This window comes from Ochotona curzoniae, unplaced genomic scaffold, assembly GCF_017591425.1.
Source record: "Ochotona curzoniae isolate NIBS_2020 unplaced genomic scaffold, NIBS_Ocur_1.0 contig_2927, whole genome shotgun sequence".
NCBI lineage: Eukaryota > Metazoa > Chordata > Mammalia > Lagomorpha > Ochotonidae > Ochotona > Ochotona curzoniae.
In genome coordinates, this window is record NW_024465654.1 from 6,644,623 (window position 1) to 6,671,782 (window position 27,160).

The 27,160-nt window shown below is 47.9% G+C and overlaps 1 protein-coding gene and 1 long non-coding RNA gene across 2 annotated transcripts in view; both read right to left on the minus strand.

Moving 5' to 3' along the window:
• Positions 1–11,351: 11,351 nt before the first annotated feature.
• On the minus strand, positions 11,352–19,433 carry LOC121155605. The gene is made up of 3 exons (XR_005883683.1): positions 19,411–19,433; positions 19,175–19,229; positions 11,352–11,374 (listed from the first exon to the last, which is right to left on the minus strand). It is a non-coding gene; the product is annotated as an uncharacterized LOC121155605 (long non-coding RNA).
• A 1,957-nt stretch (positions 19,434–21,390) lies between these two features.
• Positions 21,391–27,160, minus strand: part of ADAMTS20 (ADAM metallopeptidase with thrombospondin type 1 motif 20) — a 70,543-nt gene continuing 64,773 nt past the window's right edge. Inside the window, exons 37-38 of the mRNA XM_040978974.1 lie at positions 21,957–22,061; positions 21,391–21,480 (exon numbers count right to left, since the gene is read on the minus strand). Coding sequence (XP_040834908.1) covers positions 21,391–21,480; positions 21,957–22,061 — 195 coding nt within the window. The remainder of the gene's footprint in view (positions 21,481–21,956; positions 22,062–27,160) is intronic.

The following is a 27,160-nucleotide window of genomic DNA, read 5'->3' on the forward strand; positions in this document are numbered from 1 at the left end:
TCAGATTAGGGTGCTCGGAAGAAGCTTGGGTGACGGTGGGTAGGGCTAGGCGACACTAAGCTAGCTAGAGGGATGGACAAATGAGGCTTCAGAGAGAGACACAGATGGTGGCGACGGAGCAGGGATGAGTGCACGAAGACAGAGTCAGCACGGCAGAGAAGGGGAGTCAGGGAGCACGGCCGAGAGCGAAGGCTACGGTTTTAAACAGCGTGGCCACTCGAGTGTCCCAGAGACATTTCCAGAAAGTCTGAGTACCTGTGGGCTTTGCACGGTGCAACGTAGTGAAAGTATGTTTCAAACAGCACGCCAAGATGTTACAAAAGTTATGCATGGATAAAATGCCCTCATCAACCGGCAAGGTAGGCCAATACGAGAGATTTCAAAACTTCATGAATATGATTTGATTGTATTCTCCAGCCAATCTCCAGGAAACCACTGCTATTTGCATTTTTATTGTAGTATAAAAAATACAAGGACCCAATTGGATATTAGAATGCGCCCTCCCTTTCTAACATTAGTATGCTTGTCAGGTAGGATTTTTCTTGTATGGATTAACCAAAACAACAGATCATAACTGACTCAATACTGAAGCAAGCGTGGCAATCCAAATGACTTTTTAGGAAGCAAGACCTTTAAAGAAAGATGTGCAAAAAATTAACACAATTCCACTTACACTAATTTGGGGAGGAACACAGCTGTTTTTATGTAAGGCAAGGTTTATTACTGTTATTTCTAATTCATGTTTTTTTCAATTTTAACTTTTAAAACATTAATTTAAACTAGCATAGCTCACATGTGTTTGAACAAGTTCTTAATTTAAAAAAAAAAAATTATTTAGTGATTCAAAGGACAGAGACACCAGAGAGAAAGAGAAGAGAATTTTCCATTCTGTAGTTTATTCCCCAAATGTCCATACCAACCACATTTGAACTGGACCAAAGTCAGGGCCAGGACCTGTATTCAGGTCTCCCACAAGGGCCCTAGCTCCTGAACCAGCCCTGACTGCTTTTCCAGGCCCTACAGTGGCTGCTCCAACTGCATCACGCATTGGTGCCAGTCTCTGAGAGCCTCAGGTGGCCGGAGAGTCCCAGACACACGGTTGAGAAGGCCTGCCCCAGAAAGTGGCCTCAGGATTCTGGCCAAATCTCACCCATGCGTGACAGGCGAGCCCTTCACAGGCACTGTTCCTGACTGCCAAGTCACTTCTGCTCTCCACTCACCTGCTCTGTGCCCTGCCTTTTGGGATGGCGTGGATGACAACACGGGCCTTGCTTGCACGTTCCCACCCCAGAGCAAGGCCAGCTGCGGACTGTTCCAGGTCTCGTTGATAACATCAGACATGACACATGCTGTGAGGACAATCTGGGATCCAGCAGCAGCAGGCCAGGGTCACGCCCTGCAGAGCATGGGGTTTGATGAAAGCTGACCTTTCTGGAAGAGATGGCTCTGTGGGCAATGGCCCTGAGATGAGGCAGCAATCACTAGGCCAAACGGAACCTTCCGAGCCAGCACAAGCCGCAGCGGGTTCACCCAGGCTGCGCTAGAGACCGGGCTAGCGTGAGAACAACTGTCCTGAGCGACCCTTTATCTTCGGGAGAAAATGTCTTACTTCTTTCTTGGCTTTGAGGCCTCTGTTTCTGGCTGTTGGATAAGGGGCTGACCCCAGGGCGCCTCCTTTCCGGGGTAGCTGGGGGAAGCCTTTCTGGAGGTCCTGACTGGGGTTTGACATGAAACACGGAGTTGACTCCAGGGTCCTGTGCAGGGAAGGGCGCAGGCAGGGCGGGCACGGCCTGACTCCCTCGTGTGGCACCCAGCCCACCTCTCGGGAAGCCAGCTGAGCAACCCCGCCCTGCTCCCTTGGAAATCCTGGCCATTCTGACTGTGTGCTGTAGGTCAGAGCACATGACTCTTTGAAGCTAAACCTCACTTCTGCCAAGTTTCAGCTTGAAAAGGGCTTTCTCATTCGTTCATAGACTTAGCCTCACTTTTTAAATGGCTGCTTATTTCAGATTGAATTAAATCAGGTTTAGTGGAAAAGGGTTTTTACGTCTGGTCTTATTTGAATTTGCCTGTCAAAACCCCTTTAAAGTGATTTATATGGTAATCGTCCCCAAATCCTCTCTTTCTGCTTGCTTCCACTCATAAAATGTGGCATGTTTGTATCAATGCTTCACATTAATTTTATATTCTTTCCAACCCTTTTTAAAGATGCTGTTTCCCTTTAACAGCTGAAAGTGCATCACAATTATATAAGGAATGCATGACTGCCCTCTCTTGTCCAGCTAGTAAAACAGTTCAGGGACCAGTGAATTTTCTCTCTAGGGTAACAGCAAACAGAACCCACCACTTCTAACAACAGAAACTCAATATTTCTATTTCCTCATTTAAAATGTGATACACAAAGACACGCTTTGTTAGAAGAATCAGAAAATAATAATTTTAAAATTAAGACATCCTCTTCACTTGATGATATAATATGCTTGCTAGTTTGTTTTGTTGGGTTTTTGTTTTGTTTTGTTTTGATATTTTGACTTTCTGAACTTTAGGGAAGCACCTCGATTCAAAGTCAAAATGACTTCTATTTTTATTTGGAAAAAGAGTACTGAAAATTTTTGCAAGGCAAAAGTTGCTCTAATTTCTCAGAATTAAATCTCTAAGTAGTCACAGTCAGACTTTTCCTCTTAGAAAAGTTACACACACCTGCTGGCGTTCCGAACGGGCTGTTTCTCATCTTGTTGCCCACCAGCAGGGAGTACCCATGCATACCCGCATACCCTGCGGTGCTGTGGCTCTTACAGAATGCTGACGCCCCATACCTGCGGCCCTAACTGGCTTGCTCTTGAGGCTACTGCCCCAGGCCAAAGGCGCGTGGGCCCTGCTGCTTGCCAAGAAACGCACCACGGGGTAGAGTTGCAGGGTCAGAGAAGGAACGCAGCTAGCATGCACGCTGCACTTGAAGAAAATGATGGTGTTGGGAATGCCACACCCCGGAAGCGGCATTTCTTCCGGGGATGCTGAGTAAGTTAAAAAGCGTAGGGCCCCAGGGAGACGCCTTCCAGAGCCTTCAGTGAGGCCATGTCGACCATAAATTCTTCACATCCTGCGAAGACCTGTCCTTGGGGCACAGAGGGAAGTTACAGTCATTAGCGATTTCTTGAAGGAGCAGCACAGCCTACCCTTCATGTCCCAGCTGGCTCCCACCTGGGGTTCTATGCCCTTGTCAGTGTGCCTCCTGCCCCAGGTGCAACCACCTCTGTGGCTGCACTGACACCCGGCATTCCATGATGCTGCTGACAGACCAACTGCCGAGGACCAGCTTTGTCCAGCACGACAGAAAGCCTTCCATGGAGTTCCAGAGATAGCCTGGTGCTGGCATCCTCCTGAGACACGAAGGCCCACAGCCTGGCAAGCCCGAGCTCTGCAGACCAGGGGGCCTCAGACAGCAGAGTCTGCCCTGGTGTCGCATCGCATCAGTTGAATCCCACCCTGCACTGCAGTCTTGTTGCCTCCTTCTGCCCAGCTTCCATGATGTTTGGATCTGGATAACTGCCCGGAGAGAATCAGATGACTCGGCACAGCTTTTAACAGAAGGCATGTAGGGATGCCGGGTTCTTAACAAGAGAAGTGAGCCGGGATCGAGTTCTGCTCCAAATACCAAGACATCAGATATCCCCCTCCCTGGGCCAACTTGACTAGGAAAAGTGCAACTTACTTCAAATCCTTACTTCCTGGGTGAAGATTCTTTTTCCCCTGAAGAACTTTCTGGAAGGTACCTCCAAACCTGCCCCAAATTATCAGATAGAATTAAATGGAGCAAGTTCCGACGGTCTGGATGACCAATGGTGCAGCTGATAGGCAACTTTCTGGAGCCAGCCGGTGAGGAGTTGCATCTGGTTTGAGCTCAGGCAGTGGTGCAACGCTTTGCTTTCTTTTGTTTAGCCCATCTCAGTGGGTCATCTCTAGCACATTCCAGTTTACAAAACAAATAAAATCATCCGACACTTAGCAGGGGTGGAAAAGGATGTCGACTCATTTCCCCAGAGACTCGTCTCATGGGAAGGCCATACTTTACATGAAAGAGAAACAGCGTAACACTTCTCTGCCAGACAAGGCGGCCAACATTTTTATGCTGTCCCGGGAAGACATGATCTTTCTGCACGTCCCATTTGCTGCTGACGCACCAAGGCTGCGACCTTTTCTCCTGTGGCGATGGGAGCAATTGCAGCATACCATCAAGTCAAAGCTCCAACTCAAGTACAAAGGAGTTTCCCGGCACCAACTCCCCATCTGCCGTCTCCCCTCAGCTCTCGGATGACGTACAGCTGTGAGTACGTCCTCTGCTCTCGGCTTGGGCTTCCTGACCACCCTCCTCACTCTCCTTGTTGCATCCCCTGGCTTGTCTGATCCTTCACCACGCACTGGTATTTGCTGTAATAACACAGGAACCATGACGATTCGCTCACACTGATGAGTATAGGGTTTGTAATCCCATCAGAATTTTATGACAATTGAGCAATAATTCTTCATCCTGCCTTGGAAGGTTTATCTGGAAAGCAAATTATGGTACAGTGCTTCCTCAAGGCTTCTCAGAACAGCATCAGCCATTGGGAATCCACTCTGTGCTAGTGCTAAACCCATCAACTCAACTGTCTCAACCAGCCAGGAGATGAAAAGGGTAGAGCCATTGAAAAGTTATTTTTAGTCTAAATCTAGAGTTCTTACTGCAATACAGCCCATCTGTGCCACCCGGAAGCATCCTGCATAATCAAAGTAGAATAGATAAATGATTACATTGAAAACCAACAGTCTGCTAAGCACACAGTACCGTCATTTCACCCAACCCTGACTGTCTTTATTCACTCACACATACACAGAGTAAGTGGCTAGTCCTCCCCACAGGCACCTCACATGGATTTCTGCCTTGCCTGAACTGGGAATGCAGCAGCACACAGCTCTCACAGCCAGCTTGTTGAGGTGCCAAAGAAACAGCCAAGACCGCTCCTTGTGAAGGAAACATGGGCACAGGGGGCTCACACCTTTGGAAGTTGGAAGTCCATGACCTGGCACTGGTTTAGGCTCCAGCCAAGGGCCCAACGTGGAAGACGTGCCAAAACACTGCCTTCCACAACAGAATCTTCCCTTGATCTGTCAGCCCCGCCCAGTGGGCCCTCGGGGGCTGCCCCCAAGCCCAGCTCCTCCACCCCAGGATCTTAGGGCTCCCCAAGACCGACAGAAGAATACAACTGTTCCTAAGCCAGACTGTCAACCTGGAGATGACTCAGTGCTGGGCCATTGTGCCGAAGCACGAAGTCCCAGGACCCTAACAGTGGTATAGCAAGAGGCAAAAGGGCAGGTAGTCTGTAGTTCTCTTGATCACCTGTAGAGGAGTCGATTTCGGCTCCTCCAGGGTCAGAGCAGCGAATGACACACAGTATAAAAGCAGATGTGTACCAGATGTGAGACAACGCACGCACACACACGCCAGCACATACCAGCACAGACACATACTCCAGCACACGCGTGCACACACACACGCCAACACATACACTCACACTCCAGCAGAGATACACATGCTTTGGATCTTGGCATCTCTGCCATGCGTGGTAACCAGATGTGCCTGACGTAGACTTTTTTCCTAATCATGAAAGTAGGTGAAAGAGAAAAAAAGGGGCCCAAAGAACTTTGAATATTGTTTCCAGAACACTAACATCACCATCTGAGCTTGTTTGAAACAAGGCAGTGTGGTGACTCCAGCGATAATGAAGGGACTCCTGTCTGGCGTTTATATGCTTGGAGACAACGATGACCCCTACAATGCCCAGACTTCCACCTCTGTTGGCTTCCCCAGCCTCTCCTATTGTTCTAGCTCCAGACACTAAAAATGACCCACACACTGAGACAGACTTCAGATTTCCCTACGTGTGGCTTCCAGTTAACATTTTTGCTTCCTCTCCACTTGGGGAGTTGAGGCTGCCTCCTGCATGGTCAGCTGCGCGGCCTTACGCCACCCACCGAGAAAGGAAGCCCACAGTTCGTCACCACGGCTCCTTTGCTGGCAGGGACAGCTGAAGGACATGAGGAAGCTACCGTGCTTGTGGTCCAATTCTCTCCAGCTTTGTTCTCGAGGAGAGGAAAAGCACCAGACCATTAAAAATATGAGACATGTTGTATTTCACTATAGTTGCTTGTTGCCAGTTATTCTCTTGAAAATTGGTCTTATGCAAGCACTACTCAGGAGAAAATTGGCTCAGGGCATGGCTGATGCTGGAGCACTTCATGAGGACACAAACAATAAACGGCTTCATTCACTGGGAGGCAAATTCCTTACTCACATTTATTAGGGTATTTGCTCTTCACAACAACCAGCGAAGTAAGACAATGCTTCTGGGGCACACACACTGTCCTCCAGCTCCGGCAACTTCTCAGGGATCACACAGTTCGGAAGTCACTGCTGAAGGACTACCCCCCAAAACACTATACCATCAAATGTCTAGGGACCCCAAACATTCTCGGCAGACTGAGATTTTTGCAGGAAGTAAGCTTCCTGCTGAGAGTGTGGGTCACTTTATTGACTTAGTGCCTGGGGAGGGGGAGGCATCTTCATCATCATCTTCCTCTTCCTGTTGTGGCCTGAACCTTCCTGACTACGAAGATCTGCCCCCCAGGCGCTGCACAACCCCAGCCAAGCATGTGGCAAAGCGGCCCGTGCTGGCTGCCCTCAGCCTTGGGAAGCCGCCTGTGACCCTAGCAGGGGCCTGGATTCCAGCCCAGCTTGTGCCTCCCTCCCCCCTCCCCGCGGCTTGTGCTCTCTGTAGCATCATTAGGATCTCAACGCACAGATGAGCATTCCAGACACCAGGTCCAAGGGAGCAAACGTGCTGGAGGGCAAAGCAGGGAAGGGTTTCGGGAGGGCTTTGTTTTCTTTTCCAGCGTGGCCTTTTCTACACTAACATACTTTTCACACATACAAGTCACTTCAGTTTATTTGTCCAGCCCACCGGGGGAGCCAGGGTGGTGTTCTGGTTACCTCCTGGTCCACAGGGGCACAGGCCCCCCGCGGGGAGGGGAAATGAAGGCCATCTCCAAGAGGCCTCTGCATGCACGTGGCCCCTTTCATCTCCTGCCTGTGATCTCCAGCCTATCCCCAGAGGGATCTTCTAACCCCAGGAATGGTCAAGAGGGTTGGCCCCACAAACGGAATGAGGGATGAAGGCCTTGCTGTGCTCCACTGGCACTCAAACGTAGCCCCGGGGGGCTGCTCAGCCGGGGAGCCGCTCTCACTTAGAAAATGCCACCAGCAGAACCAGGTTATAGGGCCTCCAACCCACCCTGGGAGGAAGCCCAGGCCCCAGCATCCAGCTCTACTCCAGGCCGGCAGTACTCTCTGCCGCACTGCTCCACACCCACTCGTGCAGCTTAACTCAAGGTCATCTTAGACAACAGGAGCAGCAAGTGGCAGTGCACTTTGACCCAAGACCCCGGCTACAGAGTTCGTATTGTCAACCACTGGTCACTCTTGCCATATTAGGGTCTCTGAGGGTGTTTGTAACAGGAATGTGTAATCTCTGAAGTTACTGCTTTTGATGTTCTTGTTCAATTTAAGCTTTTCAGATCCCTACGACATGTAAATACTAAGGGAAGATTGTGATCATTTTTTGCTTGAACACAAATTAATTTTTGTATTGGTCTTTTAAGGACTACAGGTTTCTACAGGAAAACGAAATTTACAAAGAACAAGCACCACAATAAAACGACCAGGGAACAGGTTCACATAAGAATCTCTCCTAAGAGCAGGCATCAAGTCGAGCACTTCAGACACCTGTTACAGGCTCTGTGCCCATGTTCCCCCCTCGGTCCCTGAGCGGTTACAGGCTCTGCGTTTGTGTCTCCAGCTCTCGGAGGCAGCAGTGACAGTTCAAGCAGATGGCTCCCTGCCACCCTGTGCCTAGGAGAAGTTCTCAGACACAGTCAGTCCATCACAGCTATTTCAGAAGTGGATCAGATGGTAGTCTGCCTGCTTTCGTCTCTAAAAGCAAACCTACAATGTACGTGGGATCCCAGGTTGAACTGCTAATTCTATTAGGCTCTTTAGAATTCAGTTCTTACTATTTTTAATGCTCAGATATAACCACTGATTTAAATTAAAAAAAAAACAACTCCATATTTTCCTAGGACTCCAGAAAAGACCATCATCTGATTTTTCTCTAGAAGGTGCATCAAGTGGATAAAGCCACAAAGCTCAATTCAGTTGGCCATTAATCCATTGGTCTGGATTGTCTCAAGAATTCATAAAATAAAATCAGTAATTTATAATATCTAATACGTACCTTAGAAAGAGAAAACCCTGACAAGGAAAATTTTAAATATTTCATTTAGGTTGGTTTCTCAGTTCAGGAATCTGTTTATATGCCATTGTGTAAATGAATAATAATGGGTGCCCACCGTGGAAGCCTAGAGGCTAAAATCCTTTCCTTGTACACAATGGGATCCCATGTGGGCCCTGGTTTGTGTCCCAGCACCCTCACTTCCTATCCATTTTTGAAATTAAACTTAGTATATTTCTTAAATACTCAACATATATCATAAATTCTTGACATGAACCACTTGTACTTGGCATGTATCATGCACCATTCACATTTATATTCTTGACATATATAAAACACACCTGACAGATATCATGCCCACATTATATATTTATATGTATCTCATATACTTGACATAAATCATACTTGTTTTATACCACACATTGAGACATATGTACACACTTGACACACATACTCCACACAGATCACACACACTTCACTTGTAACCAAGACTCAGTGAAACTGCTTCCATGCCAATGCTTTTCCTATCCCCGAACCAGCACACACTGTAACAGAATGACTGCACCATTCCTGTGCTCTGAAACCTCCTCCTCGGACTGTCACCCGCGAAGCAGCGTCGGTGTCCTGCACAGGGCCTGACTCCTGGGCGCCCAGTCCACAGACTGGATGTATTTAATATGGTACGGCTGGGTAGATGGGTGGAAGAAGGCGATTCTCATATTCTGAACTTCACCTACTGTGTAGACCCCGGCTCACTGGCCTCAGTTCCCGCACTTGAACTCACTATTTGGAGTTCACAAAGTCTTCTCTATTTACCTTGACCGTCGTTGGAAGCAAGAACTGCATGCTTGTTCTGACTACTTTACTTTGAGCTCATTAACTTGTCTTTTAAGAAACAGAAACTTAGATGTTTGTTCTTATATTTCATATTCTTAAAGGTTTCCTTCAACGTATGCGTCAGCTTCTTCCTTCCTTTTTTACTAGTGACCTTAACAGTAAACATGCAACAGGCAGTAGGGACGTCTAAGTATACAAGCTCGCCCCCCAAGCCTCACCAATGTCTGATGCAGCGTGCACTCTCAGAGCTGAGGAAAGGTGAGGACAGAAGGACGCAAGAGGACAAGCAGCCTGCCTAGGGCTGTGAGCAGGACTGAACCCCGAGCCATCTCTATTCAAGGGCTGGGGCTTCTGGACGAGACGCTCTTAACGCCTGGGTCCGTGGATATTTTTCCGCAAATACTGTGGACAATGTACTTCAAAGAAAACTGTCTCAGAAGGGGATCATATGAGCCCACGAGAAGGCTATGCAGGGACACACTGTGCTTTGTGGGTGGGTGCCGGGCAGCTGGGAGGCAGCTTGAAGTCCTAAAGGCAGGCAGAGCCCCTCTCTCAAGCTCCGCAGCAAAGGGCAGTTGACAAACACACATGGGCGGCACCATTTCTGCTTCTCTGAACAATTTCCTTCTGCCAAACTTAGCTTCCTTTTGCATCCCATGGACAGAGAGCCAGCAGGTGCACTCAAGAGAATGTCAACCATCGACACACCTTGGGTACCTCCCCACAGCACACTCTGATGTCTTTCAGACACCAGTCTCTGTTTAGCCAGTCGTTAACTTCCGTATTCAAGAGAGCTGAGACTGGAGTTGGCAGACTTGGTCGGTATTCAAGCATTCCCCATTTCCAAGCATAAAGATCTTTGGATAATTTTTTTCCATAAATGTCCCAAGGTGACTAGTGGCTCAGTCAGCAAGAATGGATTCCCACTGGCTGAATTCAGATCCCTAAGAGTTGCTGGCTCACCAGTGGTCCTGCGTTGTCATGGACTTACTTCCACAATTCATTTATTCATTTTGAAACAGTTGCAGAGAGACCGAAGTAGACAGAGAGAGCCTCCCCTCCTGGTTCACTCCCCAGATGGCCACGGCAGCCAGGACTGGACTGGGCTGAAGCCAGCAGACTCATTCAGACCTCTCACAAGGATGAGGGGACTCATGCACTTGGGCCATCCCCAGCTGTCATTCCCTTGCCACCAGCTTGGAGCTGGGTTGGAAGTGGAGCTCGAGGACATGAAGCAGAGACCATGAGAGATGTTGACGTCACAGGCAGCAGCTTTATCTGCTATGCCAAGTTGGCCCAAACTTAGCCTGGACACCTTGTAAGATGAGTGAGGAGAAGGGGACAAAGAAGATAAGGCAGTGCAACATCGGCTATCTCAGATGTGCCACCGGAGTACACACAGTTATGAATTCTTCCTAGTGGCTTTCTTGGCATTTACAGGCATGGAAAAACTAACATACAAATGGGCAGCTCAAACAAAAAGAGCTGGCCTTCACAACCTACCTGAGAATACACCAGAGTTCATGGACTAAGTCACATTTGCAGGAGCCGTGCCGACTTCCCAAGCAGGTACACACTCAGCCACTTGCTTCCCTTCACGATTGTACTGGTGAAACAATTCCGTAGGCAGTGTTTGTTTCCAAGTAAGGTAAAACAAAGAACAAAATATTTTTCAAAACTAGATGAATGATTATTGCAGAAATCATCATTATTGCAGATAATAGAAATATAGCAAAACATTAATATAATAATATGCTTATAAAGCCTGCCCACATCCTCTCATATTAGATTGAGCCATTGCATTAAAAGTACAAGTCATTTTCAGTAACTTTTAACTCATTACTAAAGTATTGCATGTTCAGCATAGAAAATCAGGGAACACATTTAAGCGTATGGATGAAAAAAAATACATTTCCTAATCCTATCAAGAAGGATGAGAAGGCCCAACATGATGGCTCAATGGCTAAATTCTCACCTTGCATGAACCAGGATCCCATATGGGCGCCAGTTTGTGTCCCAGCTGCTCCACTTCCCTTCCAGCTCCATGCTGTGGCCCGGGAAAGTAGAGGACAGTCCAAAGCCTTGGGACCTTGTGCTCCCGTGGGAGACCCAGAAGAAACTCTTGACTCCTGGCTTTGGATTGGCTCAGCTACAGCTGTTGTGGCCATTTGGGCAGCTTACCAGCAGATGGAAGATCTTTCTGTCTCTCCTTCCTGTAAATCTGCCTTTCCAAAAATAAAACAAAATAAAGCAATCTTTAAAAAGAAAGATGAGGAATTTGTAGAATCTCAGTGTGGCCCGGGATTTCTCACCATGTTAGATGTTGGGGCCAGGAAACATGTTCAAACCCTTGGTTCCTCCCATTTCGCTTCTGCACCAGTCTCAAAGCCCCATTCTCACCATCTCACAGAAGGCTGCCCTAATGAGGACTTTGCAATTACTTTTCACTTTTTAAGGCATAACTCTTGACCTGAAAGGTTTTGACAAATTGCCATTTTCCCCATACATACTCTATATATTCCAAGAAGAGCAGGGCAGGGCAGTGGATTCTCCAGCCATTCTGTGCTCATCTTAGAAACCAGGCCTGCTTTGTGCATTTCCCCTTACTGTTTGTGCAAGGGAGACATGAAAAATGCATGCGGGTTTTGAAACTCCCTGTGTGCCAGCCCTGAGTCCTCATCAAAGGAGGCCGTGTGTTGTCCGGAGAGCAGCGCTCGGTCAGCTGCAAGACGGACGGAAGTGCACAGAGCTGTTTGTGTTTAACGACAGAATACAGACATCAAGAAGGCTAGATAGCCTGGGTTTGGTGCAACGGTATTTTCATATTCCATATTCAAAGAAACATCAGTCATAAGTGAAAACAACAGGAAACTTATCAGAAACAGAGCCCAGAGCCAGGATAAACAAAACCAATAGGGCTCCATCAAGGCCTGGTCTTGCAAAACAAACTTCATGGTACCTAAGAAAACCATCTTACATATTCACAAAGAGACTGTCAGATGTTTCTGAAGACAGACAGTCCTCCATGGCTGATTCTTTAGGCTCGTGTGTCACTGTTAGAATTGCTCTGACACGGTGACTGGGAAGGAGCCGTGTCCTGCGCAGTGCGGGATGGCTGCTCCTGCCATGGCTTCCTTCCCGCACACTTCCTCCCGGTGCAGTCAAGTTGGATTGACACAACGCCGAGGCTTCTGCAGAGCCCTGGAATAGTGCAGTGGTTCCCAGTGAGTGCACGTTCCCAGCAGCACAGAGAAAAAATGACAAAGCTGGGAGCCAAGTCACAGAAGCGTCCAGACTAAGTCCCGGGATTGGTTTTACTGTCAACTATGATGTGAAACTTTGAGAGATAACCTGCCGAAAAAAGGTGTTGGTGATTGCTGTATTTATTTTCATTCTTAGGAACAAGCCACGTGCAATTAAGAAAACTCCTCCATATTACAAATAAATGGGATCAAATAATTCACTGTTCAACCAGAATTCATTCAAGTTTTTTTTTAAGATTTATTTTTTTAATTTTTTTTTTATTGGAAAGGCGGATATACAGAGAGGAGAGACAGAGAGGAAGATCTTCCATCCGATGATTCACTCCCTAAGTGAGCGCAAAGGCCTATGATATGCCGACCCGAAGCCAGGAGCCTCTTCCGGGTCTCCCACGCGAGTGCAGGGTCCCAAGGCTTTGGGCCGTCCTCGACTGCCTTCCCAGGCCACAGGCAGGGAGCTGGAAGGGAAGCGGGGATGCCGGGATAGAACTGGCGCCCATATGGGATCCCGGGCGTTCAAGGCAAGGACCTTAACCACTGCACCACCGTGCCGGGCCCCCAAGTTTTTTTTTTTTTTTCAATGGAAAGCGCAATTAATACTTGTTTTCACACTTGACTTGCCAGGAGTTTGAGCTCTCGGCCTTGCCTTCCCTCTCTCCAGGTCTATCCGTTGGGAGCTCTCCTCTGACCCGCAGGGCAGCCCTTCTTCAAACCATGGGGCTTTGTCCAGAAGGTACTCTTGTTTTCAGAAAATCCTAAAACAACTCCTTTAAAGGGTTTGTTTAAAACAACGCGAGTCATGGGGCTAGCTGTAAGACCGAAACACTACACTTTATTTACAGAAGTTCGGACTTTGAAGAAGTGGTTTGCTTTGTTTGGTTGTCAACCCAATAAATCATGTTGAGAATCCTGGGTGATGGGGGGCACTCAGCACTCTCAGGAGAAGCTGAGGGGCCCGTCCTTTCTGCCTTCACTAAGGCCGCATGACAAAAAGAGGATGAGGAAGCAGATGTGACCTGGAAGCCGACAGTGCCACACTCCCTCTGTGACAGCGTGGGTGCTCGCACTTGCCACAGCCCTGGTGTGCAGGCACGCAGCACTGCTTTAACAGGGTGTTCAGAAGCACCCATGTGTGCAATTACACACGCAGACAATGCTAACCCAAAGCAGGGGCAAGAGGAAAATAATACTGGAGCAACGATAAGCGCAGCCTCTCATAGAACTACAAGTAACACACAGAAGTGTATGCACATTCAGTTTTGCAGTTCACATTATGAAATGAAATGCACTTGTTGCTGCAGATAGTAACTTTACAATTTAAAGAAGTGAAAGTTGCTTAAAGAGTTAAAACTTTCCAAGAGGAAACATTTTTAAAATTCAATTACAGTTTGTATAAACGTCTTCAGTGTATCTGTTCTTTCTCTGATTCTTGATCCTTTCTGCTGAAGTGCTGGTCTGGGAAGAAAGGACGAGACTGCTCAGAGAAGAATAAGAGCAAATACAACATTAACATGCTGGAGCGAGTCCCAGAAACCTCCACGCCACGGGACGAGGCGCAGTTTCTTTACTTGGCGCTGCCACCCAATGTAGCCCCTGGGAGAGAAAGGACTGGTACGGAGATCAGCCTTCTGTGCCAGACGAGACGAAGCTGGCTCTGCTGAAGCACGTGGGAGACCAAAACCACAGCCACCTCCTGCCTGCCGGCCCTCCCTGCGCCTCTGCCCTGAACCCACCCTCAGTCACTGTGTGTTAGTGACTGTGGCCACACGCACAAGTCCAGGCAGCTCAGGATGGAAAGTCAGGGTTGCATTATGGTGTAAAACACAAATTTCCCAAATTCAAACACCTATCCTCCAAGAACTTTGGTCCTGTTATGCACAGATTTCAGAAAGTTTTACACTAAAAGAGTTCCCTTTTCTGTCTTTTTTCCGTGAACTTTTTAAAGTAACTTCGATATTTTGCACTTAGGTCTGCTGGAGTGGGGGCTCAGAGGTGTTGGTTCTGAGTGCTGTGTGTCTGCATGCACAAGTCTAGACGTAAGTTAGAGCTGAGAGCATCTTCATGGTCGTGTTTACGCATCTAGAGAGGATGCATACATTTGTGAATATATTCTGGCCCGACGTAGCACACAGAACTACACTCTTCAAAATGACGTCACGCGGTACAACTGCCAAATTCAGCTACTTATTTGTATTTTCCAGCAGACAAGTGATCGGTGTAAGGCATTCCCTCGGGAAGGCACACGTCAGCTCACATGGGACCACATGGAGTCTGCACTCCACATGGGGACCACGACCAGATCCTCAGACTAACTCCAAAAGAGCTTGCTCCAAGGAGAGGGTGGCTTTTAGTAATCAGGAAATCGGTAGGCTTAAGATAAGCATGCGAATCAATACTGTTAGTATTTGTAATGAAAAGCCTTGATGAGAGTTGAAATACTGCCTGCCCTCAAAGAAAACACACTGAACTTACTTCAATTTTGTGACAGATTATTCTAATCATAGTTTTTCGAAATCAGAAATTAGGAACACAACTGCCCAGACTTCCTAACTCAGCTACAACAACTACAACCACTAGGTGGAGCCATGAGTGGAAATAAGAGGGTACCAGGCTACAGGTGCACCAACCGGGAGAGCTGCAAGTGAAATCCACCGTCTCAGTTCCCCATAAAAGCACGAGACTGAAAAATGCATACTTTATCAGCGTTCAAGCCGCAACACTGTGTGTCCATCAGGCTCAAAAGCTCTACATGGGACACACAGAGGCACAACAGTGACACAACGTGCAAGACACACCAGACACCATGCACAGCAGGATTCAGAATACACACAGCCGAGTCTTCCAGATAATCCAGGAGAGCAAGTCTTGTGAGGCTTTGTGGTTTGTTCAGTTGATTGGTTACTTGGTCTCTCTTATTGCTGTTACCTCACACGGTTTGGGAAAACTGAAATTTTGAGAAAATAATGACACAAGGGCACCCAATGAATAAGTAGGATATACAAACCCTGCTCTATTCAAAGTCATGCAGTGTGGCCAAACGCAGCAAGTAAAGATGTGTGACACAGAGAACCACATCGTTTGGGGTAACACGTCTCGGCAGAGTTTGGGACACACATGCACTAAACAATGACTTGCTGTCCTCCTGAAGTCCCCATCTCTCCAAGAAATAGGTGTTGTAATCTCCCTCTCACCTCTACTGGTGTGCTGACCAGCCCCCAGAGTGGCCACTGCCTGCCTCATCCCTGTGGGTGGGGACCACTGCCTGCCTCACTGCTGTGGGTGGGGACGGCCAGCAAGAACTGCCTTTTCCTTCTGAGGCTCCACAGCTCTGCACCCACGGGAGGTGCAGGCCCTGCCACGCTCAGTGACACATGCTCCTCGAGTGGGTGGTCCACGGCCTATTCTCTGAGCAAGAGCAGAGTAGATGACAAATGCAGGAAAAAGGCCATGCAGGAGGAGCATGCAAGGAGCAGTCAAATCCATTCCAGGGACCATGAGGGCTGACATATGATGTCTCACACATGATGTCCAACTAAAAAGATGCAAATGCAATCTGGATAAACAGAATCTGAGCAAAGATTCTATTAAACCTCGTGTTGTGAAGACACTGTTTGGAACACGAATATTCCATATCCGAGCACCTGACCTGAGTCCTGTCTCTGCTGTTGGTCCAGGTTCCTGCTAACGCATGCCCTGGTTGGTGGCGGGCAATGGCTGGGGCATTTGGGTCTCTGCCACCCACAAGGGAGCCCCAGATGGAATTTCTGGCCTCCGGCTTTGGTCTGGCCCATCCTCAGCTGTCTGAGTCGTGCAGATATGAACACAGCAAAGAGAAGACCGAGCTCTCTTGCTCTAGTTCTTTTTCTCCTTCTCAAATAATTTTTGAAAAGTCTTATGTTCCCATGACCTGGTGTGCAGTGATATTTCATAAGTGGAATAACCAGTGAAACCTAGAGAGCAGCCACTGGTGTCCTGGACAGTGGCCATGAGAGCAAAGGCCACGTCCTGGGACATTGTGGTTACTACATTTCCTCCCCTGCTCACTCACCCAATTCCACTGTAACTGTTGCTCCCAGACTCTCTTTAACTCAGAGATGCTCCTGGCAGGGCGACCTTCCTTCCCATGTTGCATTCCTACTATCTCCAGAACCTTCCTGTGGACTAAGAAAGCAGAATAGCAGTCAGGTTAAGCACATCACTGCAAGTTTTTCTCTTAAATGATGGGAAAGAGAGCCCAGGAAATCCCATAGCGCGCTCATTAAATTACACACTGGTTTCTTCTCACTACATTCTTTCAAATGTAACCTGAAGCCATTTCAGTGTTGACGCATATTTTTATGTGTTTTATTATTTTTAAACATTTACTTAAAACGGCAATCTGGAGAGTAAAAGAGAGAGACCAATCTTCCATTTGCTTGTTCATGCCCCCAAATGCTCCCACCAGTCCAGGCTGAGCCAGTTCAGTGCCTGGCACACTCGGCCTTCTACTCGGGTGGCAGGGATACAGGTGCCAGAGGGTGCATCACCTGCTGCCTGCCACCCTGGGTGTGTATCAGCAGAAATACAGAACTGGAACAACGTGGGATGCAAGTGTCCCAGCTAAGAGCTTAGACCTTGCACAGAATTCATACCCCTAGCAGCTATGCCACATTTCCTTACCTTAAGCGCAGGCAGTGTTTAAAATCTTACTACATCAGTAACAGGCTGGCTATTAAGGCATTTATTCCCAGATCCAGCCCCACCGCCCCTCATGTGCTGTTCTATGCCTCTTGGGATTGACCAAAGGCCACAGGACATCACAGTAGCCAGCTAAGGCTCTGAAGTGCGTCAGCCTAAGTTTATGCAACACCACAGTGGTCTCCTCAGAGTTCCAGTGTGTGCACAGACAATAGCATTGTCTGGGCTTGGAGGAGCAGTGAGCCCTAGCTGTGCCCCAGGCCAGCAGGACAATGTCCACATGGATGACCATCCCCCGCCGTCTACACCCTAAGACCCCCGCTGGACAGGAGGACAGCAACTACGTGCTTGAGCATCAGGACAACCACATGCCAGCAAGGTTCCATCCCAGTTTATGACAACAGCCTTCGTGCCCACGAGGTTGACCCCGTTGGCTCGTGTCTACCTCTGAGAGCTCTCATTCGGCTCTTTTATTCTGGATTCTGGGTCTGCTGAATTTACCATATAAAGTCACTTTAAACTTCTTGTCTGATAATCCCAATTCGGCCTCCGTGGATTTTCTTTTCGCTTGAAAACAGACTTCCTTGTTCTTAGTTCATCATATTTGGGGAGGTTGAAGCAGGGGGGATTCTGCGGGGCTGAGTGTCGTGGCTTCTGCTTTTAGCACCTAACTGTTTTGACTAGGACTGCTCTGCCAACTCTTTCTGATATTTTTGAGTGACATCTCCAGTTAAAGTGGAGATGGCTTGCCTTCAGCTGGGTTGTTCCGTTGATTCCTTAATGCAACTGTTAGATTGGGCAGTTCTGAATCCCTCTTTCATTTCAGATTCATAGCAGAGGCAAATCACAAATGTCTAAATTTCTTCCCTTCTGAATTTGTTCAATTTTCCCCCAACAACTGACTTAGAATTCTTCTCAAAATAACATAAATATTTGCTTTCCTAATATTTTGTCCCAATATCCCATTCAGTAGACATCAGCGTTAACAAAACATCAGGGAAATGTCACAGACAATTTTCTACATTCCACAACTTAAGGACTGAACAGAATCCTCATTTAACTAAATCTCATATCTGTCTCATTTATTTTCACTCAAACAACATTCTTAGAGCCCTTATTTGTGTTTTCCAGTTCCTGTACATTAATGATACTTTAAAGCCTCGGCTAGACCTCAGCAGATAAGCGATTTTGGCTGACTATGAGAATCCAGCTCAGTCTGTCTCACACACTGTGCAACCCACAGCAGTGTCAGTGAGAAGCTGCTCGGGGCCCAGGTCTTCACCCAGCAATCTCTGCGGCCCCACAGGTCCTCATGGGCCTGCCCAGCAGTCTCTGCGGCCCCACAGGTCTGCATGGACCAGGTCACCATCCAGCAGTCTCTGCGGCCCCACAGGTCCTCATGGGCCTGCCCAACAGTCTCTGCGGTCCCACAGGTCTGCATATCTAATCAGAGGCCAGAGGAGAAAAGTTGTTGATGATTCTTTTGCTACTGTTCCTTACCCATAGATTGAAAGGAAGATACATCGTTTTCTGACCTACATTTATCTAAGAAGTCCACTATGCTCAGCCTATAGGTTTCTTTATTATCTTCATTCTGCTACAGTTCAAGTTCTGTGCTAGATTCAGCTTGACTGAGTTTTGAACTCTGGTCCCTGGCTCTGGAGCCCATGCATTCAACCACTGCACAAGAATATACTAGCTTGGCAAGAGCACTCACACTGTTTTCAAGCCTAACACATGAGTGCGGCAAGGAAGAACCCACATCCAACAGTGGTGATGCAACTACAGGTGCCAGAGTAAAAGAAGGTGCTCACAGCTTTATGACATGCAACAGCAGCCTGCACTGACCAGACTCAAACCCCCACCGAGCACAGCCTCGCTTGCCTGGCCGCAGCACAAGCACGATGCCTTTCACTCCCACGTCCTATTTTCCACTGGTGTGGGTGTGAACAACAAACACTGGGATTGAGACAATGGGAACAGTAGAACAGCACGACCCAGAAGGAGACTCGCCCAGGGTGTGTCTCTCGCCCTGGGATAGGAGGTGGCAGGTAGGGTACTTGGGTGCTCACTCACCTTGGGGACAGGTTTTTGAAGTCTTTGTCCCTCCTGCAGTCCTGCCTTCTCAACTCTGTGAAGGAACCAAAAGGAAAAGAACTCAGACACATCGCCTGTGTGGCCATCAGGGGAAGTGCAGCTGGCGGCAGACAGAGGCAAGAGCCTGCAAGGACCCAGGCTTTCTCACGAGAAGGGCCAGTGCGGGAGGAAGGAGAGAACGTTGATAACGTATTCTTGTTCTGAAACCAACTCACCTCTTCCTTGTCCTTGCTTTGAGGGTGATGTTTTAAAAGATCTTCAGCTGAAAAAAGAAAAACGGACGAAGACGACCAGCAAGCAGTTCTCAGGCAAAGAGAGCTGAGGGCAGGTGAGGGATTCCCCTCCACTGCAGGATTCAGGGTCCTCACCTGGAGGCCAGGAACCCCGCACTGCACACCTCGGCCCAGGGGTGAGCTCTGTGCCTTGGAGGAGATGCACAAATCAGCTGTTTCTAGGGAGGTGCAGGATATATGACGACGGCAAGGGTCAGCCCCCACCTTCAATTCAGAATCCCCAACAACACTTCATATGAATGCACCTGCCCTGTAGGGGCCCACTGTCAGGTCCTGCCATGTGCTTGGTCAGTTGCAAGAGTGGACACGGGGACCCTTGCAACATTATAAGCTGCTGGAGGTGCAACCAGCTCTCTGCCTTCCCACCACTTCTCTTCTCTGCCAGGAAGAGCAATGGATGCCAGAGAGAAGCTCTTTCCACCTCAGCCACGATGATGGCAATAAATTGGGTTTTTCTGGAAGATCTCAAAAGGTTTCACAGTTACAGACCTTGGTGGTGAAGAACTTGTTTGAAAACAAGAAAGTGAAAGCAAAGTGCTAAAGGCGTCACACAAACATGTTTATTTTTAAAGCACATATAAGATATTAATGATAACGAAAACATGTCTACAAAACGTCACTTGATCTTAGCCAAAAGGCCGAGAAGCGATGAAAACATGTCTACAAAACTTTACACATTTGCTACTATCACTTACCACTGGCTTAAGGCACACAGTGCATGATACTTCTTTTCTGATACAGAGCCCCTCAAATGTCTCCTTAACCACGCCACCATTAAATTGCTTCAGTACCTTACATGGTACAATACCGCCCTCGTGAATATCGGGCAAAGAAAATGCTTTGTGGGTAAAAGTACTACACTACTAGTTACTGGCAAAAAAAAAAAAAATCTATTAGTAGATTCCAGTTTGTTGGCTTTCAGAGCAGGTTGCTGTAGCAAAATATTTATCTGTCTTGCTAAGTCAGTTATTCTCATCTCTTATACACAAGTTGCTCACATGAAAAAAAATGCCTGATATTGAAATATGTGTGATGGATTGTTCAGTTTCTAGAAACCACTAAAATAAATTAACAGCAACATCCCTCGCAAAGGTTTGCCTCCATAAATACAATTTTGTGTCTAACAAAATAAAATATTCAAAATTTTAAGAATTTTCACTTTTCTTTATGATTCACAAAACAGCACACAACTCTGAGAAATGGCTATTTCTAAGGGATACATATGTACAACATGATAAAGGTATGATGTAACATCAATGTTACAAAAACAATATTTTGCTCTGATAAGCACAAGCAAATTAGAGGTAGGTTTTAAAAGTTAAATTCTATATATCATGTCTTACACAGAATACCCACAAAATGCCTTAGCATTTCACCCGAGCACAGATACTTAACATAAAGTTGGTACCACAGTTCAGAAGGCTGTGTTTTCTTAATTAAGCACCAGAATCCACAGCTTTCAATTGAAGAAAAAAATAATAAATTACGGTACCTAGCCTGTATCAGCAGGAAGTATAATGGCATGTGCTTTCGGACCTGACTCTCTTCAGCAGACACATCAGTGATGTCGTGGTGTTTACGGTGCACCTGCTTCTTCTGTGTTTCTGCTAGTCCACTGCAACCAGCAGAGACGGACAGGGGTCTCCAGGGGCAATGTGGGTGTGGTCTAACCACACACTGTCTCAGTGCAGCTCATCCAAACAGCTTTGCAGTCCCTCCCACAGAGATCCTATCAGAGTCACACTGTCACGTTGCTTAGAGCAGTGACAGGACTCGCTGCTGAGCACCCGTAGGAGAGGCAGAGCCAGCGGAGGCACAGAGGCAGAAGTGAAGGAAGAGCACCAATTACTTGTGTGTCCTGGCAAGAGCTCCTCTGGGGCTCTGCACCCCACGTCTGAGCACTCACAGCACTTGAACTGGGAGCCCGGTGGCCACGTGCGGAGCACACTTCCCGCAGAACCCACCGCACCTGCCATACACTTTGGTTCCATCCTGAAAATGGGAAAAGAAGGAGACATAATAGAACCTTATTCAAGCTGAAATCTGCAAGGACAGCCAGAGGGGGAAAGCAGATGTGTTGAACTCATCAGCCCGAGCTCCCTGCAGGTACATCTCCTAAGGTCACAGCTGGACCCTTGCAGCAAGTGCAGAGTGGGGCTCTTAGCCAAGTCAGCCCGAGTGGTATCTCTAACCAGTGACTCTGGGCCATGCAGCAAGGCAGACAATGGCATCTCAATCACACATTTCCACATCTCTTAGTGAGTGGACTCGAGCCTTTCCCAATTCTTTGACCAACATTTAAATAATTTACACAAAGTTCTCATTGAAAAACTGGACCCCGAACATCTCCTGTGAGCATGAGAGAAACATGCTGGAGGAACACACAGAAGGTGGCACCAAGGAAAGACAGAACCTGCTTGGAAACAGTGACTACTGCTGGAGAAGCCCAGGCAGGTCCCTGCACTCACCTGTGATCTGCGAATGACCACCGAGGCGTAGTTCCCCTGAGCGAGCCACTTGGCCGTGCTGGAAATCTTCATCCCTGTTCCCGCCAAGTTGATGCTGAACTGTCCCTGCATTTCAAGCAAAAACAAAACAAATAGAAGGATTTGTGAAATGTTTAATGATGCTCTCAGCTGGAAATATTGTGGGAATGACGTGTATAACAGTGGACATGGAAGGACCTTCTCAGACAGAATGAAAGAATGTTGACACACTTTTTGTGTAAAGAAAAGTGGACCAGCTTAAAAGGGACAACAGACAAGCCTCTAGCACGGGCACTAACTGCGTGGTGTTTGTGCAGAAGTCACCGCCGTCCAAGCACAACTCCAGGCCTTGACAAGGAGAACTCAGCAGCCACGGCCCTACAATCATGACCCCAGGAGTCAAGGCCCTACAACCATGACCCCGGGCCTTGACAAGCAGAGCTGCGGAGTGGTGGTGCAGCAGGTGCTGGGGGCAGGGGCCCAGCAGACTGCACACCTCCCACCTGCAATGCCTGTCCTGCTCCACTGGCTGGATGCATTTACTGCAGTCTGCTCCCGCACCCTTCCCTTGTGTGCTAAGAATGTCAGCTCTTCACCCACCACACGCAATGACAACACCACACAGCTGTCCTGGCAGGCTGACAGGCGTTTCCTAACCATCCCAAGGAAATGTGGGTGTGGGGGCCACTGGATCTGCATGCACCCCAGTCTGGGGGTGGGGGTGGTCACCAGTAGCTTTTTAATCCAATGCTTTTGAGAATAAGGACCATTTCAGACTGTTTGAATAAAACGTACACAATTTATATATTTACATCTTATGGTGCATATATAAATAAATAGATAAAGTGTAGTTCAAGCAAAGGGTTTTATTAATCCGAGAAGAGAAGCTGGCCATCACCAGCTGCCTCCCAGAGTCTCCAAGAAAGAAACCTGCCACAAGACACAAAGATTTCTTACCGGTGACACTAACACACAATCCATAAAGGAAAAATAATTAAAACAACTGACTTCATTAAGATGTTTAGCTTTTCTCCTGAAAGAGACTTAAAGGTAAATTCAGATGAGGAAAAAAATATTTGCCAGCGTCCTGACGAAAGACTTTAATCTGAAATATATAATGAGCTTTTAAAACTCAGTAAGAACACAAAGACACAACGAAAAAACTGGTAGAGGCCTTCAACAAGCTCTGCAGCAAAGATGAATACAAGCCATGGGACACACTTAAGGTAGTTAGCCAACAGAGAAATGCAGCCAGAGCGGGGCACCACCAAAGAGGACGCGACTCTACCACAGGTACTGCAGCCATCGCTGCCGGGACACAGCAAGCCGCCTCAGACACAGAACATCAACACACACATTCCTTCCGAATCTGCTGTCCGCTCCCAGGCTTACCCTGCAGACACGAAAACCCTGTGCCCGGTGTGGATGTCATCATCTCTGGGAACGGGGCACAGCCCTGGCTTCCTAGCTTACGATGTGCCAATGGGCACCACATGGGCCGGGCATCCCTGGAAGGGCTCACTCGCCAGTGACAACAGGTGTGCGCCTCAGAGGCCCCAAGCTGAGAGTTCCCTTCCACCCCGGGGGCTTGGTGTGACTTTGGAGAAGGCAGGGCAAGGCCCACAGAGAACAGAATGGTGGTTCAGGATATGGGCAGGCTCGGAGGTAATTCACAGGGAACAGGAAACTTAAACTCTGCACCCAGACCAAAAAGAACACATTGCAAGTATTCAACAACTGATCCTAAGAACGGGTGCTGATCAGACTGCATTGCCAGGGACTGGACCTGACGAATTATCTTACTCTTATGTAATCAAACATTAATTACAAGCCAGCAGAGGTAGGTGTGTGTGTGTGTAAAAGCACAGAACCTTTGTTTCCACTTACACGCGGCATACGGAATCTACATTCACATCACACTCCCTCACTGGCTCTCACATTACAATGTGCCAAAGTTTATTTTCCCTAAAGAGTGCCACGTGTGCCCATGTTCTTGCATTGCCTGTCCTGGAGCACTCCATCATATGCAAACACACAGAATGTGGTTTAGGTTTGAGTCTCAAACAGCAGAATCAGTTCTTTGTGAAACATCAAACATCTGGAGAGCATTTATGCAAATATTGGGTAACTCAACATGCAATCTGGCTTATCTATCTCCAGGAATACTGGGAAGTTGGTGTTTCTGGTAACAGTAGCCTTAGGCGGGTAAGTGTGCACTGACTGTAGATGGGCATGGCTCCTGCAAAGGACGACCTCATGCCCAGCCACATCTCATTCTGGAAATGGAGCTTTACATCCCAGAAACGCCTGACGGGGAGAAGGACATATTACTGCAGCACTGTCTGTGACCTCGAGGACTGAGCCAGACTGTGAACACGCAGGGTCTGCATCCCCTGCCATAAAACAGAATTACCCAGCTGGCAACTGGGAATGCTCCCCAAAGTGTAGAAGTAAAATAGGGTTACACACACACACATTGGACAAAAGGAGCCGGCCAGGAATGGCTGTGGCTCTCATCGCCATTAGAACCACACCGGGTTCTGCTCAGACTCTCAGATCATCCAGAAATGCTGTGCTTATGTCAACTGGCATTTACTTAAAATGCTTGCTATGACGAGGCTCAAGCCTAAAACAAAACAACGTGAAGCCCACTTGACAATCAGATGATCTACTTGCATATCAGTCTTCTGTGAATTCTGTGATGTTTCATCGAGCAGAGTTTACTCAACACCGAAATGACAAGCACCAGATTTACAAGACTTGGTGAGTAATGGCATCTGTGAGGCTGGTATTAACAGACAGCTAACAAATTTAAGGTGCACTTCCAACTGACTTCTCTCTAACCACTTCAAGTCTATCATAGGATGGGAGCAGTGGTGTGGCACTAGTCAAGGTGCCACCTCAGACCCCTACAAGCCATTCGGGGGTGCCTGGGTCAACTTCCTGTTCTGCTTCTGGCTCCAGCTTCCTGCTAACTGCCATCCTGGGAGACACAGGGGCATGCCTCAAGTGTTTGAGTCCTTGACACTCGGGTGGTAAGTAAGGACGGCCACTAGTGTGCCCTGGCTCTGGTGATGAAGGTATTCAGAGAGTTAAGCAGCGGATGGAAGGTCTCTCTGCATTTCAAGTCAAATGAACACATACATCCTAGGACACTGCTATTGACAGGGAACCTCAGTGTCACTGGATCAGACTGTGGAGTGACATATATCTCGTTACAAGGGGATTGTTCATAGCACAATAGCCAACTCATTTCAGGACAATCATTTGGGTACAAAAATCCATTCTCCTTTTAAACCCTTCCTCTGTGTGTGTGTGTGTCCATGAAGAGTATATTAAAGAAATTTCATAATTACTCTTACAACACTGATATTACCTGTCTTACCTCTTCTCTATTGGGATTAAAAACAAATATAAACACATACACATATATACATGTATATATAAATTACTGGCCTTTGATGTATAGAAACGTGATATATTTCACAGTGAGGACAGAAATGAGATGGGGGAGTGAGATGGCCTCGGACTAAGTGATGATGCAGATGACAACCCAAATCCCCAAGAAGAAACAGAGAACCGGAAGTACTAAGTTAAAAGTCCACACACCAAGTTCTGTTAAGCTATCACTGTCCTCATTTCCTGTCATATAACGTAAGTCATACACAACAAATCACACAAGTTGTGTACAACAACCTCCACGTGCATGAAACAAGACGCATGTGAGAGCCCAGCATGTCTACAGTAGCAGCCGGGCCTCAGTGGTGAGAAGGAGGGGAAGCCGAGGGCGCAGCAGCCGGCCCGCGCAACGCAGAGGAGGAACGCAGCAGCCGGCCCCGCACCACGCAGAGAAGGAGCGCACAGCTGGCCGCCTCGCACCACGCAGAGGAGGAGCGCACAGCTGGCCGCCCCGCACCACGCAGAGAAGGAGCGCACAGCTGGCCGCCCCGCACCACGCAGAGGAGGAGCGCACAGCTGGCCCCGCACCACGCAGAGGAGGAGCGCACAGCTGGCCGCCTCGCACCACGCAGAGGAGGAGCGCAGCAGCCGGCCCCGCACCACACAGAGGAGGAGCAGGAGGAGCCGAGGGCGCAGCAGCTGGCCGCCCAGCGCCACGCAGACCCCTGAGCACGCGCGGACATTCCCCTGCTGTGACATGAGGCTGGAGAAGTGCAGCAGGGCTGAGATAATGCCATAACAGGATGAAAAGAAGAATCATAACCAGAGGGAATTAGGGAAACTTACAATGATTTGGATATTTAACACACTCTCTTAAGTAATCAATGATTCAAAGACAACAGAGAGATGAAAGAAAATAAGTTAAGAAGGGTTTTTAGGGAAATTTATAACTACAAATGCCTAGCAAAAATAGCTCAGTAACTTACACTTAAGTTACCTAAGCCAAGAGGAATGAAAGATTAATAACGATTAGAAAACAAATTGACCAAATAAAGAAAACATACAATTTCAAGAGTTAGAGTTTTTAAAAGAAGAATAAAACAAATCTTCAGTTAGAATGAGTCAAAAACAAGAGTGGCACTTCAGTTATCCAGACTGGGAGCAAGGAGGTAACTCGTCAACAGCCTCTCAGCCACGCGGGACAGCCTCTCAGCCACGCGGGACAGCCAGCCAGACGCCTTGCAGGGAACGGACCAAGTCTGTAAAAGCATCAACTACAGACACTCAGCCAGGAGGAGCCAGAAGCCTGAACATATCACAGTTCATAAAGAGATGATTAGTCACAGCAGAAACACCTATGTAGAAAAGTGCAGCCTCTGACAGGCGCTGCTGGCGCGTTCCAGCAAACATTCCAAGCTGGATAAGCTCTTCCCCAAACAAGGAGGAACAAACGTTTCCCGATTTATTTACTGAAACTACTGTTTCAGACACAGACACCGCAAAGAAAACCCGAGAGAGCAGGACCTCTCACACGCAGATGATCACCAGCCACAAAGCACGCACGCCCCGTCCAGGAATGTGGACAGCTTCAGCCAGCCTGGCCAGGGATGCTGCTCGGAACCCGGGAGTGTGACGGCTGTCAGTGAGGAAGTGGGTGAGGCCACAGGGTGTCCCTACCACCTGCGGGAGAAGCGTTTGACAAGATCCGACACCGCTGCGGACAGGAGTGGGAGCCCTGTCTGCGTCGAGCCTCCTGGCCAGCATCGCAAACGCGTACCGGGTTGTTT